Source organism: Equus asinus, chromosome 14 (genome assembly GCF_041296235.1).
Source record: "Equus asinus isolate D_3611 breed Donkey chromosome 14, EquAss-T2T_v2, whole genome shotgun sequence".
NCBI lineage: Eukaryota > Metazoa > Chordata > Mammalia > Perissodactyla > Equidae > Equus > Equus asinus.
Window position 1 is genome coordinate 48,285,242 of NC_091803.1, and position 21,301 is coordinate 48,306,542.

Here is a 21,301-nt window from a genome sequence, read left to right on the forward strand (position 1 = left end):
TGTGCGGCATGGCCGCCCCCGCCGAAGGCCCGAGCGGGCGCGCCCGCCTGCGCGGCGGAGCCACTGCGGCGCGGGGGGCGGGCCGCGGGGCGGGGATTGTTTACGTCTCGTTCGGGAGCGGAAAGTAGGTCACGGCCGGCCCGGCGCAGCGCGGCGGCGGCGGAGCGGCTGCAGGTGAGCGCGGCGGGGCGCGTCCGCGCCTCCCGGGCCCCACCGTCGCCCGGCTCGGGACGGCCGCTCCTTGCGGGAGCTGCGGGCGGTGGGGCCCGGCCGCGCCTTTGTGCCCGCGGGCGGCGGCGCCGGGAGGGCCTGGGCTCGGCGGCGGCGCTGCAGGCCGAGCGGGCAGTGGGCGGCGGCTGCCCCGCAGCGGTAGGCCCACCGCGCTGCGCCCGGAGGAACTCCCGCAGCAGCGCTCGAAACGGGCGTTAGTACGAGGCCCGTTTCGAAATGCCCCGCTGCTCCGGGGTCTGGGGGCGCGCTGCACGGCTCCGGGGCGGGGCCCGTCTCGGGGCCGCTCCTTCCGCGCGCACCGCCTGCGGTGGCTGCGGCCGGGCCGGGCGGTGAGGGAGTGGGGTGGCCGCGCTGCCGGCGGGAGGGGAACTGGGTCCGCAGGCGCGCGCTGCCGTCCCTCGAAAGCTGCGCTGCGTTCCCTCCCTGGCGCGCTGGCCTGCGAGCCTGGCGGGGCCTCACCGGGGCAGCGCCTGCCCTCCTGGGGGTTCAGTCCAGGGGGGAGCCAGGCGGGAGAGGATCGTAGAAACGCACATGTCACTATAAGTCGCATGTGGGAGCTAAGAGCCACAGAGGGGTGGGGAAGGCCGTTCCGGGCAAAGGGCGCAGGAGAACTCGGTAGGCTTGGAGGACTCTGCATTTTATCATAAGAACAATGGCAAGCCCTGAGGACTTCTAAGATTTGTTTAAGTTGTTAGCATTTGTGTTTGGAAAAGCTTGGCGGTCGGGAGTGAAGTGGGAGGAGCCAGAGCGAAGAGAGTTGTGTAGGGGGGAGGGCGTGGTGGCAGTGGGGATGGAGAGATGGGTTCAGGACATGTTTTGGAGGTGGCGTGGCGGGTGCGGGAGCGTGAGGCAGCGGTGGGAAGGAGGAAGCTGTCGGGATGACTGCCGCGTGCCTGGCATGAGGAACTGGGAGGCTGGAGATGCCATTTGTCAAACTCGACAATGGAGGAGGAGCCAGGGGCGTTTTGAGATGGCTGCGGGACAGGCAAAACAGCTGGGTTCGGGAGACTGAGCTGGGAGAGGGACCGAGACCGGGCCGGAGAGTCATGGATGTCTGGATGGCGTTGCACACGCTCTACCTGGTTCTCCTCCAGGTGCTCGCACCCTGGTGTGAGGTACAAGTTTATGAAGAGAGGTCCCTGGGACCTGGTTTGGCCTCACCTTTGTGGGTCTGGCACAGCTGGCCGGGGGCAGAGTGCGGGCTTGCGGGGAGACCCTCCGCTGTGCTGCGAGCCTTCCTTTGCTCACACCCTGTTTTCTTCCAGTTTCTGTCGGCCATGGCCAGGCGCCCCCGGAGCAGCAGAGCGTGGCATTTTGTGCTGAGTGCAGCGCGCCGAGACACAGACGCCCGGCCCATGGCTCTGGCCGGGACCGCCAGCTGGGGCTACGACTCTGATGGGCAGGTAGGTCCCAGTGAGTGAGGCGGACGTGGCTGGACTAAGGTGCGGGGACACCCGAGGCAGGCGTTGCCTGGACAGGGAGTGAGACAGAAAGATGCTGCTGAGGGCAGAGGAGGCACCAGCCCCGAGCCCACTGTCCTGTGCACGTCCTGCTCACAGGCTCTTCACCCTGGTTCGGGGCCCACGTGCCCCGGGGTGACAGGACCTCAGGACACACAGCACGGTTGTCTCTGCTCTTTCCTCTGAAGAGGGTGGCAGTTGATTCTTTGGTCAGTTCGTTCAACAAAAACGTCCCCATTCTATTTGCCCAACCAGTTGCCAAAAGTAGTTGTTAACCCACTGTGCATCTTTCTGGCTGTTCCTCTGCCTGCACAAATATGTGCTCTATGTTCGTGTATCTACATGTTAAAGAACTTTGATTCTTGAAGCCCAAAGTTCCTGTGCCTTCCCCGTCTCAGCGACTCCTGAGCTCTGGGATACCCAGCAGCATGGAGGCAGTGGGAAGAGCAGCTCAGCTATCTGTCCCTTGCCGGTTGCCTGATGTCCTGAGAGCTTTGAGCCAGAGCTTGAGCCCTGCGGGGCAGGATGGGGTATGGCCTCTGTGCCTGTCGGGGGCGGCTCTCAGTTGGCTTCTGAATCTCTTAGACTGGGGGGGGAAGTTGGCTCTCTCCTGAGTCACCCCGCTGCTCCCTGCAGGGGTGATGCTTGGGTGACTTGGCTCTGCTCTGTCACAGCCACCCGGTGTTGTCACCCTGGCTTAGCCGAGTGTCTTGGGTGGGGATGGGGGGGTGCCTCTCCTCCCTCAAGGGTAGCTGAGCTCCGCGGAACTGCCAGCCTGGGGGCTGCAGCTCTGGACTGGCAGCGTCCTGGACCCGTTCCTGGGGCCTCCTGACCCCCCTGCTTAGGCCAGTGTTCCTGCCCCTCCTCCAGTTCCCACTGACCCGAGGCCTGGAGCAGTCTGTGCTCCTGTGTCTGTGCTTGCGTTGCTGGCTCATTGCTGTGGGATGCAAGAGGCATCGTGGGGCCGGGACACAGTGTCTGACACACGCTCACAGCTTGTCTCGTCACCTAATGGGCCTGAAGTACTTGTGTGTGTGGGCGGGGCGGGCAGGCATGTGACCCTGGACACCTTTGAAGGGTGAGCACACCCACCTGTCTCTTCTGCCGTCACGCTCTCCTTAAGGCTTGCAGCGAGGCTGGGTGTGCCCTGTCCCGGGGGTTGGCGTGCTGGTTGCCACCCAGCTTGACCTCGGGGCCTGTGGTGCTCAGCTCTGTGCCCCTGGCTCCTGCCTCAGTGGGAAGGGGTTGCCTGTGGCTAGCAGTGGGCCTGCCGTGGCTTTGGGGGGCCCACTGTTCCATGCTGGCGGGGGGCTTTCAGCCTGCTGCATCTCCTGTCTCTCACTGGGGCTCCATCTCCTCGCTCCCTTAGCTCAGGCTCTCCCACGGACTCCTGGAGCTTCTGCGTGGGCCTTGGTGTGACAGGGAAGAAGGGAGGTCCAGGCCCTTCCCCTTCCCAAGGAGCGTCTGTTCTAGGGGGAGGGGGTAGCTGGAGAGGACGAAGGGCAACGTGAGGGGGGGCGCGGTGAGAAGGAAGAGGACGCACGTGCAGTGAGGGGCTGGCCATGCCTCTTTGGAGCGATGTCTGAAAGCCACCATCCAGGGGCAAAGGGCCCTTTTACCTGGGGTCTGTGGACATGACAGGTGGCGGGGCGGAAGGCGGAAGGGGGCCTGGGCAGGGGTCTGGTGGGGGTGGGCCTTATTCTCAGGGCAGCAGGATCTGCCCCAGGTCTGCAGAGGGCATTTCAGGGAGGCAAGAGGAGCACCCAGAGACCGAGGGAAAGAGGGTGGGGGCCGAGCTGCAGTGGCTGTCTGCACCCTCTGGCCCCCGGGCAGTGAAACCCCAGCCCCTTGCGGGTTAGCCTTGGGTCCAGAGCCAAGGCGCATGTCTGGAGGAGCCTGTGTGGCTTCAGAGCAGGAATGACTAGGTGCCCAGGGCACATCCCTGGCTGGCCTCCAGGGAGGGCTGTGGGTCAGCTGGTCACCAGATCCTGGCCATCTCAGCGTGGGCGTCTGGCTGCTGGGCTTGGGTCAGGTGCCATAACCCAGCCCCCTCGTCAGATGGCTGGGTCCCCACTGAATGGTTTCCTGTGTCAAAAGCCTGAAGCGCTGGGCTTGTCAGGGCTTGGTGACAGGTTAAGAGCCACCCCTTGCATGAACAACAAGGGGGCCACTGCCCAGGACAGCTGTTGACCCCTTCATTGGGTCAAGACTGGCCTCTGCCACAGGACGCCCCTGCCTCAAGCCTCCACAGTGGGGCTGTAGCGTATTCATGATCAGGAAGCCGCCTGGAGACGGGATGGCTGAGCATGCAGCCCCACCTGGTGGCTCATTAGTGGCTGGGCCTCCAGGGCCCTCTTTGCTGTGCAGAAATGGGGTTAAGCCCTTGCGCCCGTTCCCAGGAGGCCAGTGGGGCCGTAGGCCTTTGGGAAGGAGGTTCCCCAGTTCCTGTGCCAGGAGGAGGTGTCCAGGGTCACTGTGGAAAGGTGGGCTGGCTGTGCACTTGGGCCCCAGGGAAGCCCTTTGAGGCCGGTCCTCTGGATCCCTCCCTGGGGCATCAGAGACGTCCACTGTTGGCCTTTGGTGGGCTCGGGGCAGGCGGTAGGGACAGGGCCAGCTGGGGGAACAGACTGCCCTTTTCTCCCAGCACAGTGACTCAGACTCAGACCCCGAGTACTCATCCCTGCCGCCGTCCATCCCCAGCGCGGTGCCTGTCACTGGGGAGTCCTTCTGCGACTGTGACAGTCAGAGTGAGGCCTCCTTCTGCAGCAGCCTGCACGCAGCGCACCGGGGCAAGGACTGCCGCTGCGGGGAGGAGGATGAGTGTGAGCACCTGGCGCAGGCCGCCTGGGCTGGCGGGGAGCTCCTGGGCCGGGTGGGGAGGCCCGGCAGGGCTCCGAGGCTGCCCTAGCCTGGGCCTGTGGCTCCCACAGATTTCGACTGGGTCTGGGACGACCTGAATAAGTCCTCGGCCACTCTGCTGAGCTGCGACAATCGGAAGGTCAATTTCCACATGGAGTACAGCTGTGGCACGGCAGCCATCCGGGGCACCAAGGAGCTGGGGGAGGGCCAGCACTTCTGGGAGATCAAGATGACCTCACCCGTCTACGGCACCGACATGGTAAGTGGCCAGCTGGGTGGGGGGAGCTGCTGGGCGCCGTAGCCCCGGGCCCCCTCTGCCCGCCTGTTGTTCCCAGATGGTGGGCATTGGGACGTCAGACGTGGACCTGGACAAGTACCACCACACGTTCTGCAGCCTGCTCGGCAGGGACGAGGACAGCTGGGGCCTCTCCTACACGGGTGCGTGGGGCCCCGAGGGCAGGCAGGGCTGGGCAGGGCCCTGAGGCAGGAGGGCTCACCCTGAGCCTGCTGCCCCCAGGCCTCCTCCACCACAAGGGCGACAAGACGAGCTTCTCCTCAAGGTTTGGCCAGGGCTCCATCATCGGGGTGCACCTGGACACCTGGCATGGCACGCTGACCTTCTTCAAGAACAGGAAGTGCATAGGTGAGGGCACCCGCGGCCCATGGAGACGCACACCTGCTGCTGAGGCCCCGAGGGAAGTGCACACGGGGCCCGGGCTGAGCACCCCGAGGCTTCTGAAGGGCTGTCCTCGCAGAGGCTTGAGGTCCCAGGGTCCCCAGTGGGTGGGACAGCACAAGGGCCGGTGGGAATCCTGGCGTCCTCAGTTACCTTAGGAGGATGTGCCCCTTCTTTAGGGGTGGCGGCCACCAAGCTGCAGAATAAGAAGTTCTACCCGATGGTGTGCTCGACGGCGGCCAAGAGCAGCATGAAGGTGATCCGCTCGTGCGCCAGCATCACCTCCCTGCAGTACCTGTGCTGCTACCGCCTGCGCCAGCTGCGGCCCGACTCGGGGGACACGCTCGAGGGCCTGCCGCTGCCACCTGGCCTCAAGCAGGTGCTGCACCACAAGCTGGGCTGGGTCCTGAGCATGAGCTGTGGCCGCCGCAAGTCCCCGGCACCGTCGCCCAAGGCCTCGGCCGGTCCCAGCAGCCCTGAGACCCGGCGCTGCCAGAGGAAGCGCTGTCGACGGACCTAACTTATCTTCCGTGGAAACTGCCTTCCGCAGCCGCAGCCAGAGCCGGGCAGAGTCGTCTCGGCCCCTGCCTCCAGGCAACAGGAGAGGGAGGAGTGGAGCTGAGCTGTCTCCGCTGTTCCTCTGCCGCCGAGGCTGGGACAGGCCCTGTGACCCAGAGACCAAGGCTGTCCAGTCCATCTGCTTCCTGGGACAGGTGCAGGGCCTCCTGGGCACGGCGCTCTGGCTCTTGGGGACTCAGACTGCGGGCCCGGGCAGCTGGGCCCAGAGGCTGTGCGCTGCCGCCGAGGAGGACGGCCTCGCCGGAGGCCAGCTTTTCCGTCGCTGGCAGCCTCGGGTCTTTCTTAACTTGTTTTGCATGTTGTCAGCTGCCGTTCCTCCCTCCGAGACTGAAGTGACGGTAATAAACTCGGTTTGCGTCTGGCACCCACGTGGCAGTAGAGTTAAAGCAGCCCCTCCCGGGCGCACAGGTGCCCTGGCTTTTCTCCCATCGGGTCTGGTTGTGTCGCAACACCTTTGAGAGGAGATGGCCTTGTTCTCTTCTCTCGAGACTTCGTCTTACTGCTTCTCTCTGAAGGTGCCACCCCCAAGTCTCCAGGTGACCAGCGTTTGTCCCCCCAGTGAGGACCTTGGGCACTCCCCAGCCCTTCCTGACCGTCCCAGTTGGCCACCAGTCTCACGGCTAATGTGTACAGAGCCCAGGGTACACGAACCCCACCCCACACTCTCCAGACTCTCCAGCTGGTTTGGTGTTTCCTGGTGAGAATTGCCTCTTCTGCTCATCCGTTATCCAAGAGCTTTCCCTGCTCCCCTCCCCTGGTGCCTCCTGGTTTTGGGTCAGTCCCCAGGGTGGGTTGTGTTCTGTCCAGCGGGAGGCGTTGTCAGGAGCCCAGGTCCAGCAGGAGGTCAGGGTCAGTGGTAGTCAAGAAGAGGTAGATGCGGCGCGAAAGGTCAGGCCCCACCCTCCGGGGCCGCACACCCTCGCCCGCCTCCACGGGGAGGTCCGCCAGGAGGGCCAGGCGCTCCTGCTCCGTGCTGCAAGCTGCATATGCCTAAGACAGGCACGAGGATGAACAGGGCAGGCCTGGAGGACCTGGCCTCCATACCTGGGGGCTGGGAGTGGGCTGGGGACCCACCTGCTGCAGAAGGCGAGGGGAGGGGAAGGCGGAGACGACAGCCTCGGCCACGGCTGGGCTGACCCGGTTGAACTGTGTAATCTGCTGCCGCCAGGCCCCCCGCAGCCCTGTGCCATCTCTTGCTACTTGCTCGCCTGCGGCCCAGCGCCCTGCCACGCAGAAGGAGAAGGCTTGGGACTCCCGGTGCTGCCTGCAAATGGGCACGGTTGTAGGGAGGTGTCCCTTCTGCGCACCCAGCCCCCCAGCTCAGCAAACCTCTCAGCCCTCTCTGTTCTTAGAGGCCTTCCGTACTCCTGTCCCCGCTCCCACTGCAGCCACCAGCCAGGGTGGGGGTCACGCACCGGAAGGGGCGCTGGGCGAGGGCCTTGGTGAAGGCGCACACGTGCTGACTCAGCTCCTGCCAGGAGGCCACCAGCAGCACGTCCAGGTTCGCCCAGAGCTGTAGGAGCACCAGGGCCTGAGGAGGAGACCTGCCTGTGGGTGTGGCTCAGAGGAGAGCTCCCCTGGGGGACACCCAGCTGAGACCAACCCTGTGTGTGACCCTGGGACCAACCCCAGCCCCTGCTGGGCCTTAGAGAGCAGCCCAAGCGCCTGGGTCAAGGCCAACCACTTTACCCAACCCAACCAGCCTCACCTCCTCCACCTCGGGCCACCCGACTGCCAGCTCAGCACAGGCCACCGCTGGATTCTTTGGTTGCCGCATCTCCTGGGTGCTGGGCTGGCGGGACCTGAGCAGAGATGACTGTCCCTCCAGCTCCCCACACCCTGTCGGTCCCACCCTCCTTGAGTTTTCCTGCTTCCCCTAGAGCCCACCCGGAGGAGGTGGCTAGCTGTCACAGCAGTCTTCAAAGCCACCCTTACCTTTCCCCCGAACTCCCCCTTCCCAGTGAGGCCTGCTAAGGGTGTTAGGGGACCAGTACCACAGGTAGGCGTCCAGCCCGATGACAGCCAGGTGGGGGCAGGCATGGCTCTCAGGAGGGACCCAGGGCACTGAGCAGGTTGGGCCACAGATCTGCAAGCCGAGAAGGGTTACTATGCATGTTGTTCTGGGCTGTGGCAGGCGGGGGCCACAGGCCGCCAGGCCACCACCAGTTTCCAGAGAGAAGAGGAACGAGGCCAAGAATGACCCAGTGGTTCTGGGAGGAGACTGGAGTGGACTCCCTCTGCCCAGCCAGCTCTCTTTAAAAACCAGCTTTGTGCATCCTGTAAAGCTAAGGGGACAGACAACCCACGAAAGCTGATGGGCAGGTCCCAGGCTCCTAGAAGAGCTGGACTGAGAACCACCCCCATTCCTGGTCCGCCTCTGCCCCTAGCCTGGCATTTGCCTGCCATACATCAAGTGCTCCATAGATGCTGAGCCTGAGACACTAGGATCTGGCAGAAGGTCTAAGCTAATGCCACTCTGGTGGCATCATCAGCTGAGCAGTCCCCATTTCTCCTCCAGCCAGGTGGAGGCTGTGTTGTCAGCTGTCACAAGTGGACCGCAACCCGCAGCCCTAGTCCACAGCTTCACCAGTTTATCACCTCTGAGTTCTGACTCAGCTTTTCAGAGGACCCTCCTCATTCTGGCTTCTGGCTTCTAGAAGCAACAGTGGCTCCCCTCTGCTCCCAGGCCAAGAGCCCAGCTGGCTTTCCCCATCTCACCCAGAACATCTGGTGGTTGCTGACCACAGAGGTGCCCCAGCCCGCCGCATGCCCTCTCCCGCCCCTCCCTCCTTGAGCATGGACTGGCAAAGAGTGCGTGTGGCCGGGGACCCAGCTGCTCACGATTTGTGGAGAAGTTCTACTGCCCCCATGTGAGTACCTGGGTCAGCTGGACGACACCCTGCAGAAACTCCTCGGGCTCCAGCAGCAGCAGGAGGTCCTGCTCATCTGCAGCCCACACCTCAGGAGGCACCTGTGGGGACATCCAGGGGCACGGCTGCCCACCCCCAGCCCCGCATGCTCCAGGGCCTCCGTCTGGGCACCCCAGCAGCTTTGAGGCTCCATCAGGACTGCGCTACAGAAGCCCAGTGTTCTGACTCCAAGACCAGCCCAGGGTGCAGCTGAGTTCAGGCTCTGGACCCCAGCCCTGCAGCGTACCAGCAGAGCCACTTGGGTGTCACCAGCTCAGTGTTCCCCGTTCCTAGCTTACTGGTCTGGAGAACACACCCCCCCACAGCTGCTGTCTTTCAGGACCAATGCCTCGTGTGAAACCACAGACAGAAAACACGAACCCAGGCTGCACTCTGTAAACCCAGAACATGGGGCTGCTGGTGGCAGTAACCCGGGATACTCACACTGCGGGGGCAAGGGTCTGGCTTCACTCTGCACCACCTGAGGCTCCGGGCCGGGCACTGGGGCTCCACTTGGTACTCACAGCCCAGGGTGCCCAGGGCCTCCATCAGGATGTCGGCGCCAGCATCTTCCAGGATGGCTGGGATGGCGGGAGAGACAACTGTCACTCCTTCCTCCCCCTACGTGAAGACACTGGGGGGGAGGGGGAGACAGCAAACCCACAGCTTGGCCGGCGCGGTACAAACACCCTGATTAACAAACACACCGGCTCCCAGGGTGCAGATCGGGCCACATGGCCGAGTCTGTCTCTTAAGCCAGCTCCCCAGGCGGGAAGGGGCGCCGATTCCGGGCCAACTGCGGCCTCGACGGCAGCCCCGCCCGCAGTCGGGCCGGACAAGCGCGCAGTGAGCACGGCCCGGGCTCCGGCGCCCCCCAGGCCCCGCCCCCGCCTCGGCCCGGGGCTCCCCTCGGCCCTGGCACCTGGGTCCACGCGCACCACCAGGCGCCGCACAGCCTGCTCGGGCCGCAGCAGCCGCAGCGCCTGGGCCGCCGCCCCGCGCTCCTCCGCCGGGGCCCGGGCCCTCGCGGCGGCCTCCGAGTCGGCTTCCGAGCCGGCGGGGCCCTCGGCGTCCGAGTCCGAGATCTCCCAGGTCGGGGGCCGCCGCTGGCTCCGGCCCCGGCGCGAGCCCCTGGCTCTCCCGGGCCCGACCCTCGCCATGGCCAGCCCGGCCTCTCCGCCGCTTCCGGTCGCGCCGGACGCCTTGTCGGGGACACCGGGCGCTTCCGGCGGCGGGCGGGGCTGGCGGCGGCTTCCGGCCGGAGCGCGGCGGCGGGCGCGGCCATGGCGCGGAAGAAGGTGCGGCCGCGGCTGATCGCCGAGCTGGCCCGGCGCGTGCGGGCCCTGCGCGAGCAGCGGGAGCGGCCGCGCGACTCGCAGCGCTACGCCCTGGACTACGAGACGCTGACGCGGCCGCCCTCGGGCCGCCGGCTGCCCGCGCGGGCCTGGAGCGACGCGCGCCGCGAGAGCCGCCTCCTGCAGCTGCTCGGCCGCCTGCCGCTCTTCGGCCTGGGCCGCCTGGTCACGCGCAAGTCCTGGCTGTGGCAGCACGACGAGCCGTGCTACTGGCGCCTCACGCGCGTGCGGCCCGACTACACGGCGCAGGTGCTGCCCCGTCTCCGCCCCGCGGGCGCCGCCACCTCCCCCGCGCGCGGCTCTGGGCTGGGGGTCTCCGGCCGCTGAGCTGGGGGCGAGCGAGCTCTCTGAGCTGATTCCCTCCCCACTTGCTTTGCAGAACTTGGACCACGGGAAGGCCTGGGGCATCCTGACCTTCAAGGGTAAGGCGTGGGAGACCAGGTGGGGGCTGCTGGCCACAGATCGTCCCGCGAGTGTGTGCGGTGAACCCCGGCCTTCTTTCCCCAGGAAGGACGGAGAGCGAGGCTCGGGAGATCGAGCAGGTCATGTACCACGACTGGCGGCTGGTGCCCAAGCACGAGGAGGCCGCCTTCACGGCTTTCACGCCGGTGCCCGAGGACACTCCGCGCTCTGTGCCCTACCCGCCCCTCCTCCGGGCCATGATCCTAGCAGAGCGACAGAAAAACGGGGACAGCAGCACCGAGGAGCCTATGCTGAATCTGGAGAGGGCAGGCATTGGTCCCTGGGACTACCCTGCGAAACAGAAGGCGAAGAGAAAGGCCAAGGGCACCCCCGTCTGAAGTGCCCGAACCGGGAGGCTGCCTGAAGGGTGTGAGCGGCAGGCACCCTTTTTGATGAAAGAAAATGTCTTTGGACGATGCCTACATCAGCCCCTCGGGAGCTTGGACCCGACCTCCCAGGGGCTTGTTCTGAGGCTCTGTGTTTTGGTGGAAAGGGGTCAGGCCAGACTCTGCATCTGGCCTCTGTCTCTGCTGACCCAACACTCAGTTCGGACCGAGGGGGCCACGCGGGAGGCGGCCGCTGGGGCAAAGCTGGAAGCAGCGGGGCCAGCAGGTGTGGAGGCCCCGCGCTGGCACCTGTCACTTCCAGGCGGCCTCCCCTTCCGCATTACATCTTGCCTCTGCCAGGATCCAGGCAGAAGCTGTGAACGCGAATAAAAGCAAATGAAGTAGCCCTGGGTCGTAGTTTGTTTGAGTTGGGGGCTCGGGGACGTAGCAGGTTCTCTGCAGGACTGTGGGGAGGGGAAGGCAGACTCTGGTGCAACTGGCCAGGTGGTGCGAGGTGGGCCGAGCAGGCGCCCTGTGGCTGGGGAGGCCTGAGCGGACCCCATGGCCACAGCGGGGCTGGGGTGGGCCTGGAGGACCGGCAGCGCCTCGCAGAGGAAGCGGCAGCGCCGGGCGTCCGGGGACCGAGGGGTCTGGCCGCGGCCCCTTTAAGCGCAGAGCCCGCCTCTCCCGGGCGCGCCGCCCCGCCGAGCCCGCCGCGAGCCGCCGCCGCCGCCGCCATCATGATCTGCCTGGTGCTGACCATCTTCGCCAACCTCTTCCCGGCGGGTGAGCGGCGCGGGCCGGGGCGGGCCGGGGGTCAGGGGGCGGCCGGGCCTGACGCGCCGCCCCGCGGTCCCTGCAGCCTGCGGCGGCGTGCACGAGCGCACCTTCCTGGCCGTGAAGCCCGACGGCGTGCAGCGGCGGCTCGTGGGCGAGGTGGTGCGGCGCTTCGAGAGGAAGGGCTTCAAGCTGGTGGCGCTGAAGCTGGTGCAGGTGAGGGCGGGGCGGGCGCGCGGGCGGGCGGGCGGGCGGGCGGCAGGGGTCCCAGGCGCACCCGGCCCGTCCCCTCCCTCCCCAGGCCTCCGAGGAGCTGCTGCGCGAGCACTACGCCGAGCTGCGCGAGCGCCCCTTCTACGGCCGCCTGCTCAAGTACATGGGCTCGGGGCCGGTGGTGGCCATGGTGAGTGCCGGCCGCCGGGCGGGAGGGCGGGCAGTCCCGGCATGCGCTGACCCCGCCCCCGCCCGCAGGTGTGGCAGGGGCTGGACGTCGTGCGCGCCTCGCGGGCGCTCATCGGCGCCACGGACCCGGCCGCCGCCCCTCCCGGCACCATCCGCGGGGATTTCTGCATCGAGGTCGGCAAGTAAGGCCGGCCCCCGGGACGTTCTTAGCCCGGTCCCGACAGCCCCAGCTGCGCTGCGCGGGCCTTGCCCGAGCTCCGCCCGCGCTCACGCGCGCCCCTCCCTCGCAGGAACGTAATCCACGGCAGTGACTCGGTGGAGAGCGCCCGCCGCGAGATCGCGCTCTGGTTCCGCAGCGATGAGCTCCTGTGCTGGGAGGACAGCGCCGGGCACTGGCTGTATGAGTAGCCGGGCCTCGGGGGCCGGGCCTCCAGGGCAGATGTGCGCTCTCTGAAATAGGCTGTGAATGATTCAGCATCCTCCGGACCCCGGAGGCGGTGCACACATCCTCTTCCCCTGGGAGCTCAGAACACCCTTCCTGCGGTAGCAATCACAGCTCCCCTTCACGACCTCCAGGGGCGGGTGGGTGCACGCCCCACCAAGCCCTGGCATGTCACGGGCCTTTCTGCGGGGGAAGCGACTCAGGAGCCCAAGCCCGGGCTGCACTGTTAACAGCACGCCTGGAAATGCATGGTGGCACTGACCCAGCTTGTTTCAGCGTTTTTTGTTTTTTTTTTTTTTACAATAAATTCAAGAAAGCTCTTCTGTTTACGGTGGTCTGGGCCCAGAGACACAGAGGGATGATGTTAGGACATTTATTACATACAGAGCAGATACGTGGGTTCGCTTGCAGGGCCCAAGCCTGAGGAGAATCATCACCCAGCCCCTTCCCCCAGCTGCACCCACCTGGCTAACCCCCAAGTCACTTCATGGCCCTGTGGGAACAGACAAGGGACCTGATGGACATCACAGTGGAGAGTGGCAGGGCGGTGGGAAGAAGCCTGCAGCTGCACGTGGCTGCCGCGGTGTCCAGCTGGGCTTGTGGGATGGCTGCCCAAGATCTGTGCTTCTCTGGTGGGAGGAGGTGGGTGGGCAGCAGGGCCTGGGGCTGCCCTGATCAGTGCCTCTGGGAGCAGGAGTAAGGCCTGGGCAGGTGGCGGCGGTGGCAGTCCAGGGCGGCGCCCTCTGAGCAGGGGGCACACACACCCAGAGCCGGCTGGAGGCGGCTCCTGTCCTTAGCCCTTAGGGCCTCTGCACTGCAGCCTGTGCCAGCTGCCCTCAAGGGAGCAGGCCACACCTCTAGCCCTAGGCACTTAGTAGTGTGTCTTGGGAGCTGGGCTCCTTTGGAGACCTTGCAGGAGGCAGGCCATGGAGCACATCTTCCCTGTCACCCTGAGGCTGAGCCTGCATCCTAGGACTGACCCCAGGAGAGGCCAGAGGCCTCCCCTTCTTCCTGAGGCCTGGGCCTGCCCTGACAGCCTGAGAAATTCCACCCTAGGGGCTTCTGGGAGAGGCAGAACTCCAGGACCTGCTCCTGTAAGGTGGGTCTTCTGCCCAGGGACAGTGAGGGTGGGGTGTGGTGGGGGGGACGACTGGACAGACATGGGTCAGTGAAGGTCAGCGCGAGCCTGCCACAAGGAGGGTCATGGGGCTCGAGCGGGGTGAGGGCATCTGTCTCTGTCTTCTCGAGCAGCTGCCCCAGGGAGCCTGGTGACGTGCTTTCATGCCAGTTCCCGGGGTTGCAGGGAGCAGGGTGCGGGAGCCCAGGGAAGGCTAGCGGCTCGGCTGGCTCCCTTAAGGTCAGACCTCTACCCCCATGGGCAGCAGGCAAGTGTCTCGAGGGGGAAGACGGGCGGGGGTGAAGTCCCTGCTTCCTGCCCTGGGGGTCCTGGAGTGAGTGACAGGAGTGGGGACCAGGGTGGTGCTGGGAGCTGCCTGCAGGGCCTTCCCCCCGCCCGACACCCCCAGGATTCTGCCTCGCTCTGGCCTTGAAGTGTCCTGGGGACTACGCTGGGCTGGGTGCCGGCCAGGAGCTGCTGGGGCAAGGGTGTCCCGAGAGGCTCTGCCCCTCCCTGGTGAGAAGGCCACCCCGCGCCCCGGCCGCCCTCCCAGCCAGACCCGCTGCTGCCCCCTGCCAGCTCGCGGGGAGGTCTGGGCTGAAGGTGAAAGCTGCGGGTTGAGAGGTTAGAGGGGCGGACAGGCGCCTGGCTGCCTGCGGGGCGGCGGTGGGCGGTGGGCGGGCATATGTACACGTTGGCATCGGTGGGTGGGGGAGGCGGCAGCAGCCTCACTCGGGGGCGTAGGACACCTGCCACACGATGATGTGGCTGCGCTCGGCCTTCGACAGCATGGGCTTCACCTGGCTCACGTCCCCTGCACTCTCCTCCGTCTCGTCGTCCTCTCCATCGCCTGGAGAGACAGCGCAGCGGCGTGATGGGCAGCCCTGCCTGGGAACACCTGGGGTCCGCGGGTGGTGCCCACTCACCGATGCGGAAGTCGATGTAGCCCTCCCCGCCGCTCAGTACCAGCACGTTCCTCAGCTTCTGGCCCTCGGCCTCGGAGCCAGCGGCAGGCCCGGGGCTCTCCGACGGGCTGTCGAGCACGCTGCCGTTGAGAGTGGCCAACACGTTCCCTGTCATCGGGGCACAGGGACCTCAGGGGGGCAGCAAGGGCCCCCACGCAGGCTCCTGAAGGGAGGCCACAGCTGCAGCCCTGCAGGCAGTGGGCCCCACCCTCACCTGGCACTGAAACAAAGAATTTGACGGCGTCGCGGTGCCCGTGGAAGCAGAGCTGGGCCTGGGCCATGGAGCAGTAGGGAATGAAGCTGCTGGCTGATTTGTCACTGCTGTCGTCGCCATACACGTGGATGACGCCCCCTGGGCGGGCCCCCTCCCCAGACGTGGGCGATGTCTTGTTGGCTGGAGAGAAAGGGGCGGGGAGAGGCTGAGCCCCTGACTGGGAGAACCGCACTTCCCGCGGGGGAGGGCGGCGGGGGGCAGGAGAGCACCCCCGGAGGGGCAAGGCCAGCCTCAGCCCTCAGGGTCTCTCTGGCCAGGCAGGGGCTTCCTTCTGAGAGCAGGAGGCGCAGGTGCTCTGAACTTACCTCGGAGCCCCAGGAGCTGACCTCGGTGCAGGACCACAGCTGAGGGAGGCGGGCGGCAGAGCAGGGAAGAGACAGGAGAGAAGTGGTCACAGGATGGGCGAGCTGAGGACGGCTGCGGCCAGGGCAGCCTGGTGTCCTCCTCAGTGTGGCCTGGCAGAGCACACCTGCCCCTGGGACTCTGACACTTGCCCCTTAGTGGCGGCCATGGCCATCTCTGCAGATGTCTGGGGGGGTCACTCACTCTCGGTCAGCGGGATAGAGATGACGACTCCATTGCCAGTGCCCACCCACAGGCGGTTGCCCGCAATGAGCAGGGCTGTGATGCGCACGAAGGAGAAGCCCAGCTTGCCTGTGCCTGGGGGGCAGGGAGGTGGGGTCAGCGGGGCCAGGGTGGGGGCCACCCTACCCGCTCGCCCTGCCCGCGCAGGCCTCACCCAGCATCTTGCTGACGTAGGGCTCGATGTCCACGTCCTGCAGGTGCTGGTGGGTGTGGGCGTGGTAGAGCCGCAGCGTGGAGTCCAAGCGGATGGACACCCACACCCCATCGCCGATCCACGCCAGCTGCCGCACCTGGCTCTCCCGCCTCGGGTGGGCATCGAATGACTTCTGCGGGGTCACGGCAGCCCGTCAACGGGGGCGGGGCAGAGGGGGACGCCTGAACCTGCCATAGCCAAGGCTTCACCCCGACATCCACACAGCTCACTGCACCCCTCCTCTAGTGCCAGCTTTGCTCCTGTGGGTCCAGGCTCCTGGGAGGAGCCCCTGCCACTGACTGGCACCCTCACCCACAGCCAGGTGGCCAGAGGAGGCGTGTGGGGCCCACGTGGGTGTTGGTCTCATTTGTTTCAGGGCGAAGCAGTGGTGGGTTCCAGACAGACTGGCTCACAGCCCACCTGCCCTCTGCTGGCGCATGACCCTGGACAGATGAGTCACTTCCCTGAGTGTGTTTCCTTTGACCCCACAAAGCCCCCAACATCTATTGGAAGGTGGCTGGGAGCGATGTTGGCCAGCAGGGCCCCGTCCCTCCCGGAGCCCTGGCCGCCAGCACTCGCCTCGATCTGCATCGTCTTGGGCTGGATGACGTGCACCTTGTTCTTGTAGCCGCACCACACACGGTCGTACACGACAGCCATGCAGCGGATTGAGTGGTGGGGGTGGCCCAGGTCCATCAGGTGATAGTTGCTCAAGTCCCACTGGCCATCTGCAGAGAGCCCACCAGCCTGCTCAGGCCTGGCCTGGCCCACCTCTGCTCACGGTGCAGGGTGGCCCACACCCTGCCAGCACTGTCAGATGCTGCCCAACCACCTGGTGCCACCAGGCCTCACCTTCACCTCGGTGGAAGATGGCCAGAGTCCCATCTGCCAGAGCCACCAGTACTCGTCCTTTCACGTGCCTGGAAAGGGAGGGAGGTGAGCCAGGTGTGGGCTGGGCCGCCCCTGATGCCCAGCCCCGGGCTGGGGAGCACATACACCAGGCTCAGAACCGAGTCCTTCAGCTTGATGGAGTGCAGACACTTCTTCCAGTTGGCCACGGCGGAGTGCACATAGAGCCTGCAGGAGGAGGCCGGCAGTGGGCAGAGGGCTCGCCCAGGGGACCTCCCCCACCCCTGCCCCCAGGGCCCCGTCTACCAGCCGTTCTGGGCTCCCAGCCACATGGTGGGTGCGGCACTGCTGCTGGCCCCCGCAGGGTCTCCGCTGGGCTCCGCCTCAGGTTGCACCCCACTAGCGTCGGTCTCCAGCCCATTCTCACTGTGGGAAGGATGGTGGCTCCAGGGCGGCCCGTGGAAGCCTGTCCCCACCCACCTCTGCCCGTCTCCCCTCCCCTTTGTCTCTGCCCCATCCTGAGAGCGCCCACCTGCCAGGCTGGGCACTGGGGGGCTGGGTCGGGGCCGGGTCTGTGAAGACGTGCTCCGTGAGGGGCCCAGGCCGCACTACAGCTGTGTCTGCCTCACTGGGCCCAGAGTCTGGCACCTCGGTGGCCTCCGTGGCCTCCTCCGTGGACTGAGATGGGTTGACCTTCCCATTGGCAACAGCAGCTACCTCCCCTGTGGACGGGAGGGCTGAGCTTGGCTGAGCAGGGAAGGCACGAGGGGGCAGAGAGTAGGTGGCCGCTTGGGCCCAGGACTCACCCTGGCCCTTGTCCAGCACTGGGGTGTCCCCTCGGGAGGAGCAGTTGCTGCGAGGCACATTGCAGCGGGTGGCGCAGCCCACCAGGGTGATGCCGGCCAGCACACCGTCGGCACTGGAGTCCTCAGGGTTCATGTCGCTGTCCAGGAAGATCTCCCCTGGAGGATAGTCATTGTCGCTGGCCGCTGGGGGGAGAGTCACAGCTCTGTCACCCCATGCTGAGCAGCCCCTACTGTAAGACCACACCCAGAGCTCATGTGCAGGTGGGGGTGCAGGGGGAGGAGACGGGGGCCACCTGCTGATGCCATCCTATCTCCTTCTAATCCGGTGAGCGTTACATCAGGGTCTTCTCCTATGTTGCTAACAAGACTAAGCAGGATAAGACAGCGCGAGGGAGCTCCTCCCTGGACACGCCCCGCAGGCTGTGCGTCCGCAGCATGTCCAGAAGGCAGGTGCTGCTCGGCGGGCCTCCTTACATCCTAGTCATCCCCCTCTCCTGGGCGGCGGCTCGCACATGGGGCTGGCACTCACCGGGGATGCTGGAGATACACAGGACATGGGCGTTGCAGACGGTGAACTGGTCCACGACGGTGCCCGGCTGGTTGGCATCGATGATGACCACTTTGCTGGTGGTCAGGGTGCTGGTGAGGACCCACACTCGGCTGGAGGTGGCGTCCGTCTCAGACAGCTCCTTGGCCTGTTTCAGGGCACAGGCTACTCCAGCAGCAACACGGGGTCGGGGGGCCTCCCTGGGTCTCTCAGGATCTAGCTTAGCCCACAGCCTCAGGGGACATGGCTGAGCTCCCACGGCCAGGATGGTGGGAGCTCAGAATTGCACTGTGTATCTGGATGGCTGGCACACAGTCTCACTTCCACAGAGGAAAAGCCTGAACTGCAAGCAGGTAAGTCTCTGAACTCCAAAGCAAGCGGTGACATAAAACGAGGCCTTGGACACCCCCCAGGTGGGAAGCATTTTCCGCCACCCTCCTGTGCTCAGCCCATGGCCCTGCTCCTCTGCAGGTCAAGACATGTGCTCCTCACAAAAAGACAAGCACCCGAGGGACCTGGGCCCGGCCCTCCTGTCCGCTGGACCCAGCCCGGCCCCTTGGAGGCCCAGGAGGGGGGAACTAGACAGCAGCTCAGCCCCTGGCCTGCCATGGGGAGGGGAAGGGAGCCCCACATGAGCCCAGTCCCGTGGCACTGTCCCCAGCTGTCCTGTGTCTGTCACCCAACCCAGACTCTGGCGAGGGGCAGGCCCCAGCTGGCCTGTGGCTCTGACCTTTTTCTTCTCGGGAGACGTGTGGTTGCTCTTGGTATCTCCTTCTGCTTCCCGGTCGCAGGTAAGAGGGTCACGGCCAGGTGCGGGTTTGACTCCCTCCCCAGAGTCATCCTCACTGGGTTTCCAGCCACTCAGGTTGACCCCCGCGGCACACCACAACTGAGAGGACAGGGCCATGAGAGCCAGGAGCCTGCTCCGCTCTGCCAGCCCACCGAGGGCCTCCCCCAGCTTCCCAGACCTGCCTGGATGCAGCTTCTGGCTGAGACCTTTCCCTGCCTCGCCCTTCCCTGTGGCCCTGAGTCCTCAGGCTGGGCTCACCTTCATGGTCGGGTCCTTCTCCACCAGAGGGCGGCAGTACACGGGCACAGGCACGTTCTTCATCCGCGTGTCCTCCTGGCCCCCATTGGGACTCAGCTGCAACCACAAGGCAGAGGGGCTGTGGGCACGAGGCCTGGGGCAGGGCAGGTGCGTGGGGCGGTTCAGCCACCCTCTCCTTTAGAATCAGGGCTGGGGCTGCGGGCCTGGGCAGGGAGCGGGATCTCTGCGGGGGGGCGGCGGGAACGCTGCTGGGGTCCCCAGGCAGCGCCCCATCTGCAGCGCCCAGGCCAGGCTGAGGGGGGTGGGCGCCAGTCTGGCCCCGCCCCGCGCCCCGCCCCGCCCCGCCCCCGCGGCCGCGCCGGGCAGCACCTGCTTGTACTTGGCCGGCAGGCTCCAGCCGCAGGCCTGCAGCCGCCCGTCGTCGTTGCGCACGTGCTCGCGCACCTGGCGGTACTGCTCGCGCTTCTGCTCCCGCCGGGCGGAGGACGTGCAGTCGCTGGGTGGGAGGAATGATAGGTGACTTCTGTCTGCAGTGACCCGCAGTCCCGCCCCACAGGGAGCACGCCCGATGTCTCGGGAGCTCCCCGTCCTGGATCTGGACGTGGCTTCTGCCCATCGGGCACCCGTCTGACAGAGGGTGGCTCCCCAGCACTAGGTGTGGATGCCACGTCGGGCACTGCCCTTGTCCAGGTGCCTGTTCTGCTGCTGCCGTCACCAAGGGCCAGCTGGCAGGGACCCTCAGTGCAGCCTCCCCTCCCCTGGGGCCCTTCTGGGGAAACTTCCACAGGCTTCTGACACAAGGCTCCAAAATCCCCACTTCTGCCCTGGAGCCAAATTCCTGGTTTTAAAACTGAGGAAAACACAAAATTCCAAAGAGAAACTTATTCCCCAGGAAGAAACTCAACCCTGCGGGAGTCCCTGCAGAGCAGAGGTGTGCCGGCCAGCCGGGGGTGGGCCTGGAGGCAGTGAGAGCCTCAGGGGCAGAGCCGGGATCACGCAGAGCTGGGCCGAGAGAAGGGACTGCTGGGGAGCACAGCCTCTGCAGAGGAACAGCCAACGTCCCACTAGCGGGGGGGGGGGGGGGGGGGGGGGCGGGCAGGAGGCTGCGGGACACTCACTCCTCAGGGAAGAACTCCAGGGGCCGGCTGCCGGCAGAGATCTGGCACATGGCATGGCTGCGGCGCTGGCTGAAGCCGGCTGTGGTGGGCGACTTGTAATGGATGTTCACCGAGGGGTAGGACCGCTTAGCAGGAGGGGGGCTGGAGGAGGAGCTGAAGAGGCGGCTGAAGCTGCCAGTGGAGGTACGAGAGGCTCGTAACAGCCCGAGGGGAGCCCTCCCTGTCTTCCCAAAGTGGCTGCTGCCCACACCCCCCAGGTGCCCCCAACTCACAACTGCCAGATGGTGGACTTCTTCTTCTCCTGGACAGACGGGTGCTCCCGGGATGCTCTACAGGGAAGGGGCGAGGGGAGTAGCCAGTCTCGGCCACCACCCAGCCTGACTCTGCCAGCTGGTTGACCACGACCGACTGCCCAGGCTGGCCCGCCTGCTGCCCAGTCTGACCACACCCACGTCCCAGCATGACTTGGCCCTGCCCAGTCTGATCCGGCCCCACTCGCCTCCCTTGCCCGAGACCCTCCCTGGGAATGGAGCTTCAGAGAAGGCCTCGTGGGCAGGTCACTCAGAACTTCCCAGAAGGGCCCCCGCACACAGGCCTCAATGTGCCCCAGCCCCACTCTAGCCCAGTGGGCACCTCCCCTTGCCAGGCTGGGGCTGCACTGGAGGCCCCGCTCTCCTGGCCCCGCAGGCTCCTAGGACCCTCCAGTCCTCGCAGAAGAGCGGGACGTGGGGTGGAGACCAACCTCAAGTCCATTGCCAAGACCTTTCATAGCGACCACAGCTCAAAAATGAAGATGGGAGTGCATCTTTGGGACCCTGTGGGCAGCCTCGGGGACCCACCTGATCATCTCAGTCCACCGCACGGCCTCCTGCAGCTCCATCAACCGCTCCTTGTACTGGTTGCGCTCCATGAGCACGCGGGCCATCTCCACCCGCGTGAAGCGGCGGCGCTGTGCCATAGGGATCTTGTCCTGCAGGGGAGAGGTGCTGGTGTTCAGCCAGTGAGGAGCCGGCGAGCAGGTCAGGCCAGCGCCCCCGGAGGCCAGGTCACGCCTGGCTTCCTCTTGGGCCAGCCTCTGGTATGGGCAAATCAGGCGTGGATTTCCCACAGATCCTCAGGCAAACTTGATGGGGAAGGTGTGGCAGGGGGACAGGAGACATGGGAGGGGGAGGGCCCCGCCCCCGACAGGGCCACCTTCTCTCCAGAAGGTCACATGATACACTTGAGTACAACACGGTGATTTTCCTACTAGCCCCTGGACACCTCGGCAATCCCAAATGCCTCTGGTCAACGTTAACAGCGATACTGTTCCAAGCTGGGA

At 65.9% G+C, this 21,301-nt stretch overlaps 5 protein-coding genes across 24 annotated transcripts in view; 3 read left to right on the forward strand and 2 right to left on the reverse strand.

The window, feature by feature from the left end:
* Positions 1–38: 38 nt before the first annotated feature.
* SPSB3 (splA/ryanodine receptor domain and SOCS box containing 3) lies at positions 39–5,827 on the forward strand. 3 transcript variants are annotated; one of them, XM_044747251.2, is made up of 7 exons: positions 39–174; positions 1,497–1,634; positions 4,336–4,513; positions 4,622–4,809; positions 4,886–4,988; positions 5,068–5,193; positions 5,406–5,827. In XM_044747251.2, the coding sequence occupies exons 2-7, from the start codon at positions 1,509–1,511 to the stop codon at positions 5,744–5,746; spliced, it is 1,062 nt and encodes a 353-aa protein (XP_044603186.1). In that variant the 5' UTR covers positions 39–174; positions 1,497–1,508; the 3' UTR covers positions 5,747–5,827. The 3 variants fall into 3 exon arrangements, with proteins under 3 accessions (XP_044603186.1, XP_044603187.1, XP_014704420.1); XM_044747252.2 differs by lacking the exon at positions 39–174 and adding an exon at positions 216–369; XM_014848934.3 differs by lacking the exon at positions 39–174 and adding an exon at positions 1,019–1,346.
* Positions 5,828–6,517: 690 nt separating this feature from the next.
* On the reverse strand, positions 6,518–9,874 carry EME2 (essential meiotic structure-specific endonuclease subunit 2). 2 transcript variants are annotated; one of them, XM_044747250.2, is made up of 8 exons: positions 9,637–9,874; positions 9,159–9,295; positions 8,684–8,776; positions 7,800–7,891; positions 7,514–7,607; positions 7,221–7,336; positions 6,880–7,069; positions 6,518–6,795 (listed from the first exon to the last, which is right to left on the reverse strand). In XM_044747250.2, the coding sequence occupies exons 1-8, from the start codon at positions 9,872–9,874 to the stop codon at positions 6,625–6,627; spliced, it is 1,131 nt and encodes a 376-aa protein (XP_044603185.2). In that variant the 3' UTR covers positions 6,518–6,624. The 2 variants fall into 2 exon arrangements, with proteins under 2 accessions (XP_044603185.2, XP_070341355.1); XM_070485254.1 differs by having other exon boundaries at positions 8,684–8,800.
* Positions 9,875–9,947: 73 nt separating this feature from the next.
* MRPS34 (mitochondrial ribosomal protein S34) lies at positions 9,948–11,262 on the forward strand. Its single transcript, XM_044747257.2, has 3 exons — positions 9,948–10,318; positions 10,449–10,491; positions 10,577–11,262. The coding sequence occupies exons 1-3, from the start codon at positions 9,998–10,000 to the stop codon at positions 10,867–10,869; spliced, it is 657 nt and encodes a 218-aa protein (XP_044603192.1). The 5' UTR covers positions 9,948–9,997; the 3' UTR covers positions 10,870–11,262.
* Positions 11,263–11,470: 208 nt separating this feature from the next.
* NME3 (NME/NM23 nucleoside diphosphate kinase 3) lies at positions 11,471–12,797 on the forward strand. Its single transcript, XM_044747258.2, has 5 exons — positions 11,471–11,643; positions 11,720–11,850; positions 11,936–12,037; positions 12,106–12,218; positions 12,327–12,797. The coding sequence occupies exons 1-5, from the start codon at positions 11,598–11,600 to the stop codon at positions 12,442–12,444; spliced, it is 510 nt and encodes a 169-aa protein (XP_044603193.1). The 5' UTR covers positions 11,471–11,597; the 3' UTR covers positions 12,445–12,797.
* A 40-nt stretch (positions 12,798–12,837) lies between these two features.
* The window catches only part of MAPK8IP3 (mitogen-activated protein kinase 8 interacting protein 3), a 53,737-nt gene continuing 45,273 nt past the window's right edge, over positions 12,838–21,301 (reverse strand). For 16 of the 17 annotated variants that reach the window (XM_070485251.1, XM_070485243.1, XM_070485240.1 and 13 more), the window contains 19 exons: positions 20,820–20,950; positions 20,253–20,309; positions 19,981–20,151; positions 19,232–19,358; positions 18,863–18,958; positions 18,545–18,703; positions 17,797–17,962; positions 17,268–17,450; positions 16,994–17,183; positions 16,768–16,887; positions 16,609–16,689; positions 16,465–16,532; positions 16,192–16,340; positions 15,574–15,745; positions 15,381–15,494; positions 15,140–15,178; positions 14,775–14,954; positions 14,522–14,668; positions 12,838–14,445 (listed from right to left, as the gene is read on the reverse strand). In XM_070485251.1, the coding sequence (XP_070341352.1) occupies positions 14,324–14,445; positions 14,522–14,668; positions 14,775–14,954; positions 15,140–15,178; positions 15,381–15,494; positions 15,574–15,745; positions 16,192–16,340; positions 16,465–16,532; positions 16,609–16,689; positions 16,768–16,887; positions 16,994–17,183; positions 17,268–17,450; positions 17,797–17,962; positions 18,545–18,703; positions 18,863–18,958; positions 19,232–19,358; positions 19,981–20,151; positions 20,253–20,309; positions 20,820–20,950 (2,472 nt within the window). In that variant the 3' untranslated portion in view covers positions 12,838–14,323. The remainder of the gene's footprint in view (positions 14,446–14,521; positions 14,669–14,774; positions 14,955–15,139; positions 15,179–15,380; positions 15,495–15,573; positions 15,746–16,191; positions 16,341–16,464; positions 16,533–16,608; positions 16,690–16,767; positions 16,888–16,993; positions 17,184–17,267; positions 17,451–17,796; positions 17,963–18,544; positions 18,704–18,862; positions 18,959–19,231; positions 19,359–19,980; positions 20,152–20,252; positions 20,310–20,819; positions 20,951–21,301) is intronic. The other variant, XM_070485247.1, reaches the window with a different exon arrangement.

Excerpts from the sequence above, each read along its gene's own strand:
- SPSB3 (XM_014848934.3), top strand. The coding sequence starts at position 1,152 with ATGCCATTTGTCAAACTCGACAATGGAGGAGGAGCCAGGGGCGTTTTG. Across the intron at positions 4,810-4,885 it reads CCGTCTACGGCACCGACATG|ATGGTGGGCATTGGGACGTC; the intron begins GTAAGTGGCCAG and ends TGTTGTTCCCAG. Across the intron at positions 5,194-5,405 it reads CAAGAACAGGAAGTGCATAG|GGGTGGCGGCCACCAAGCTG; the intron begins GTGAGGGCACCC and ends CCCCTTCTTTAG.
- EME2 (XM_070485254.1), bottom strand. The coding sequence starts at position 9,874 with ATGGCGAGGGTCGGGCCCGGGAGAGCCAGGGGCTCGCGCCGGGGCCGG. Across the intron at positions 7,892-8,683 it reads GTGTCGTCCAGCTGACCCAG|ATCTGTGGCCCAACCTGCTC; the intron begins GTACTCACATGG and ends CTCGGCTTGCAG. Across the intron at positions 7,337-7,513 it reads GGTGGCCCGAGGTGGAGGAG|GCCCTGGTGCTCCTACAGCT; the intron begins GTGAGGCTGGTT and ends TCTCCTCCTCAG.
- MRPS34 (XM_044747257.2), top strand. The coding sequence starts at position 9,998 with ATGGCGCGGAAGAAGGTGCGGCCGCGGCTGATCGCCGAGCTGGCCCGG. Across the intron at positions 10,319-10,448 it reads GGCCCGACTACACGGCGCAG|AACTTGGACCACGGGAAGGC; the intron begins GTGCTGCCCCGT and ends CTTGCTTTGCAG. Across the intron at positions 10,492-10,576 it reads GGGCATCCTGACCTTCAAGG|GAAGGACGGAGAGCGAGGCT; the intron begins GTAAGGCGTGGG and ends TTCTTTCCCCAG.
- NME3 (XM_044747258.2), top strand. The coding sequence starts at position 11,598 with ATGATCTGCCTGGTGCTGACCATCTTCGCCAACCTCTTCCCGGCGG. Across the intron at positions 12,038-12,105 it reads CGGGGCCGGTGGTGGCCATG|GTGTGGCAGGGGCTGGACGT; the intron begins GTGAGTGCCGGC and ends CCCCGCCCGCAG. Across the intron at positions 12,219-12,326 it reads TTCTGCATCGAGGTCGGCAA|GAACGTAATCCACGGCAGTG; the intron begins GTAAGGCCGGCC and ends CCTCCCTCGCAG.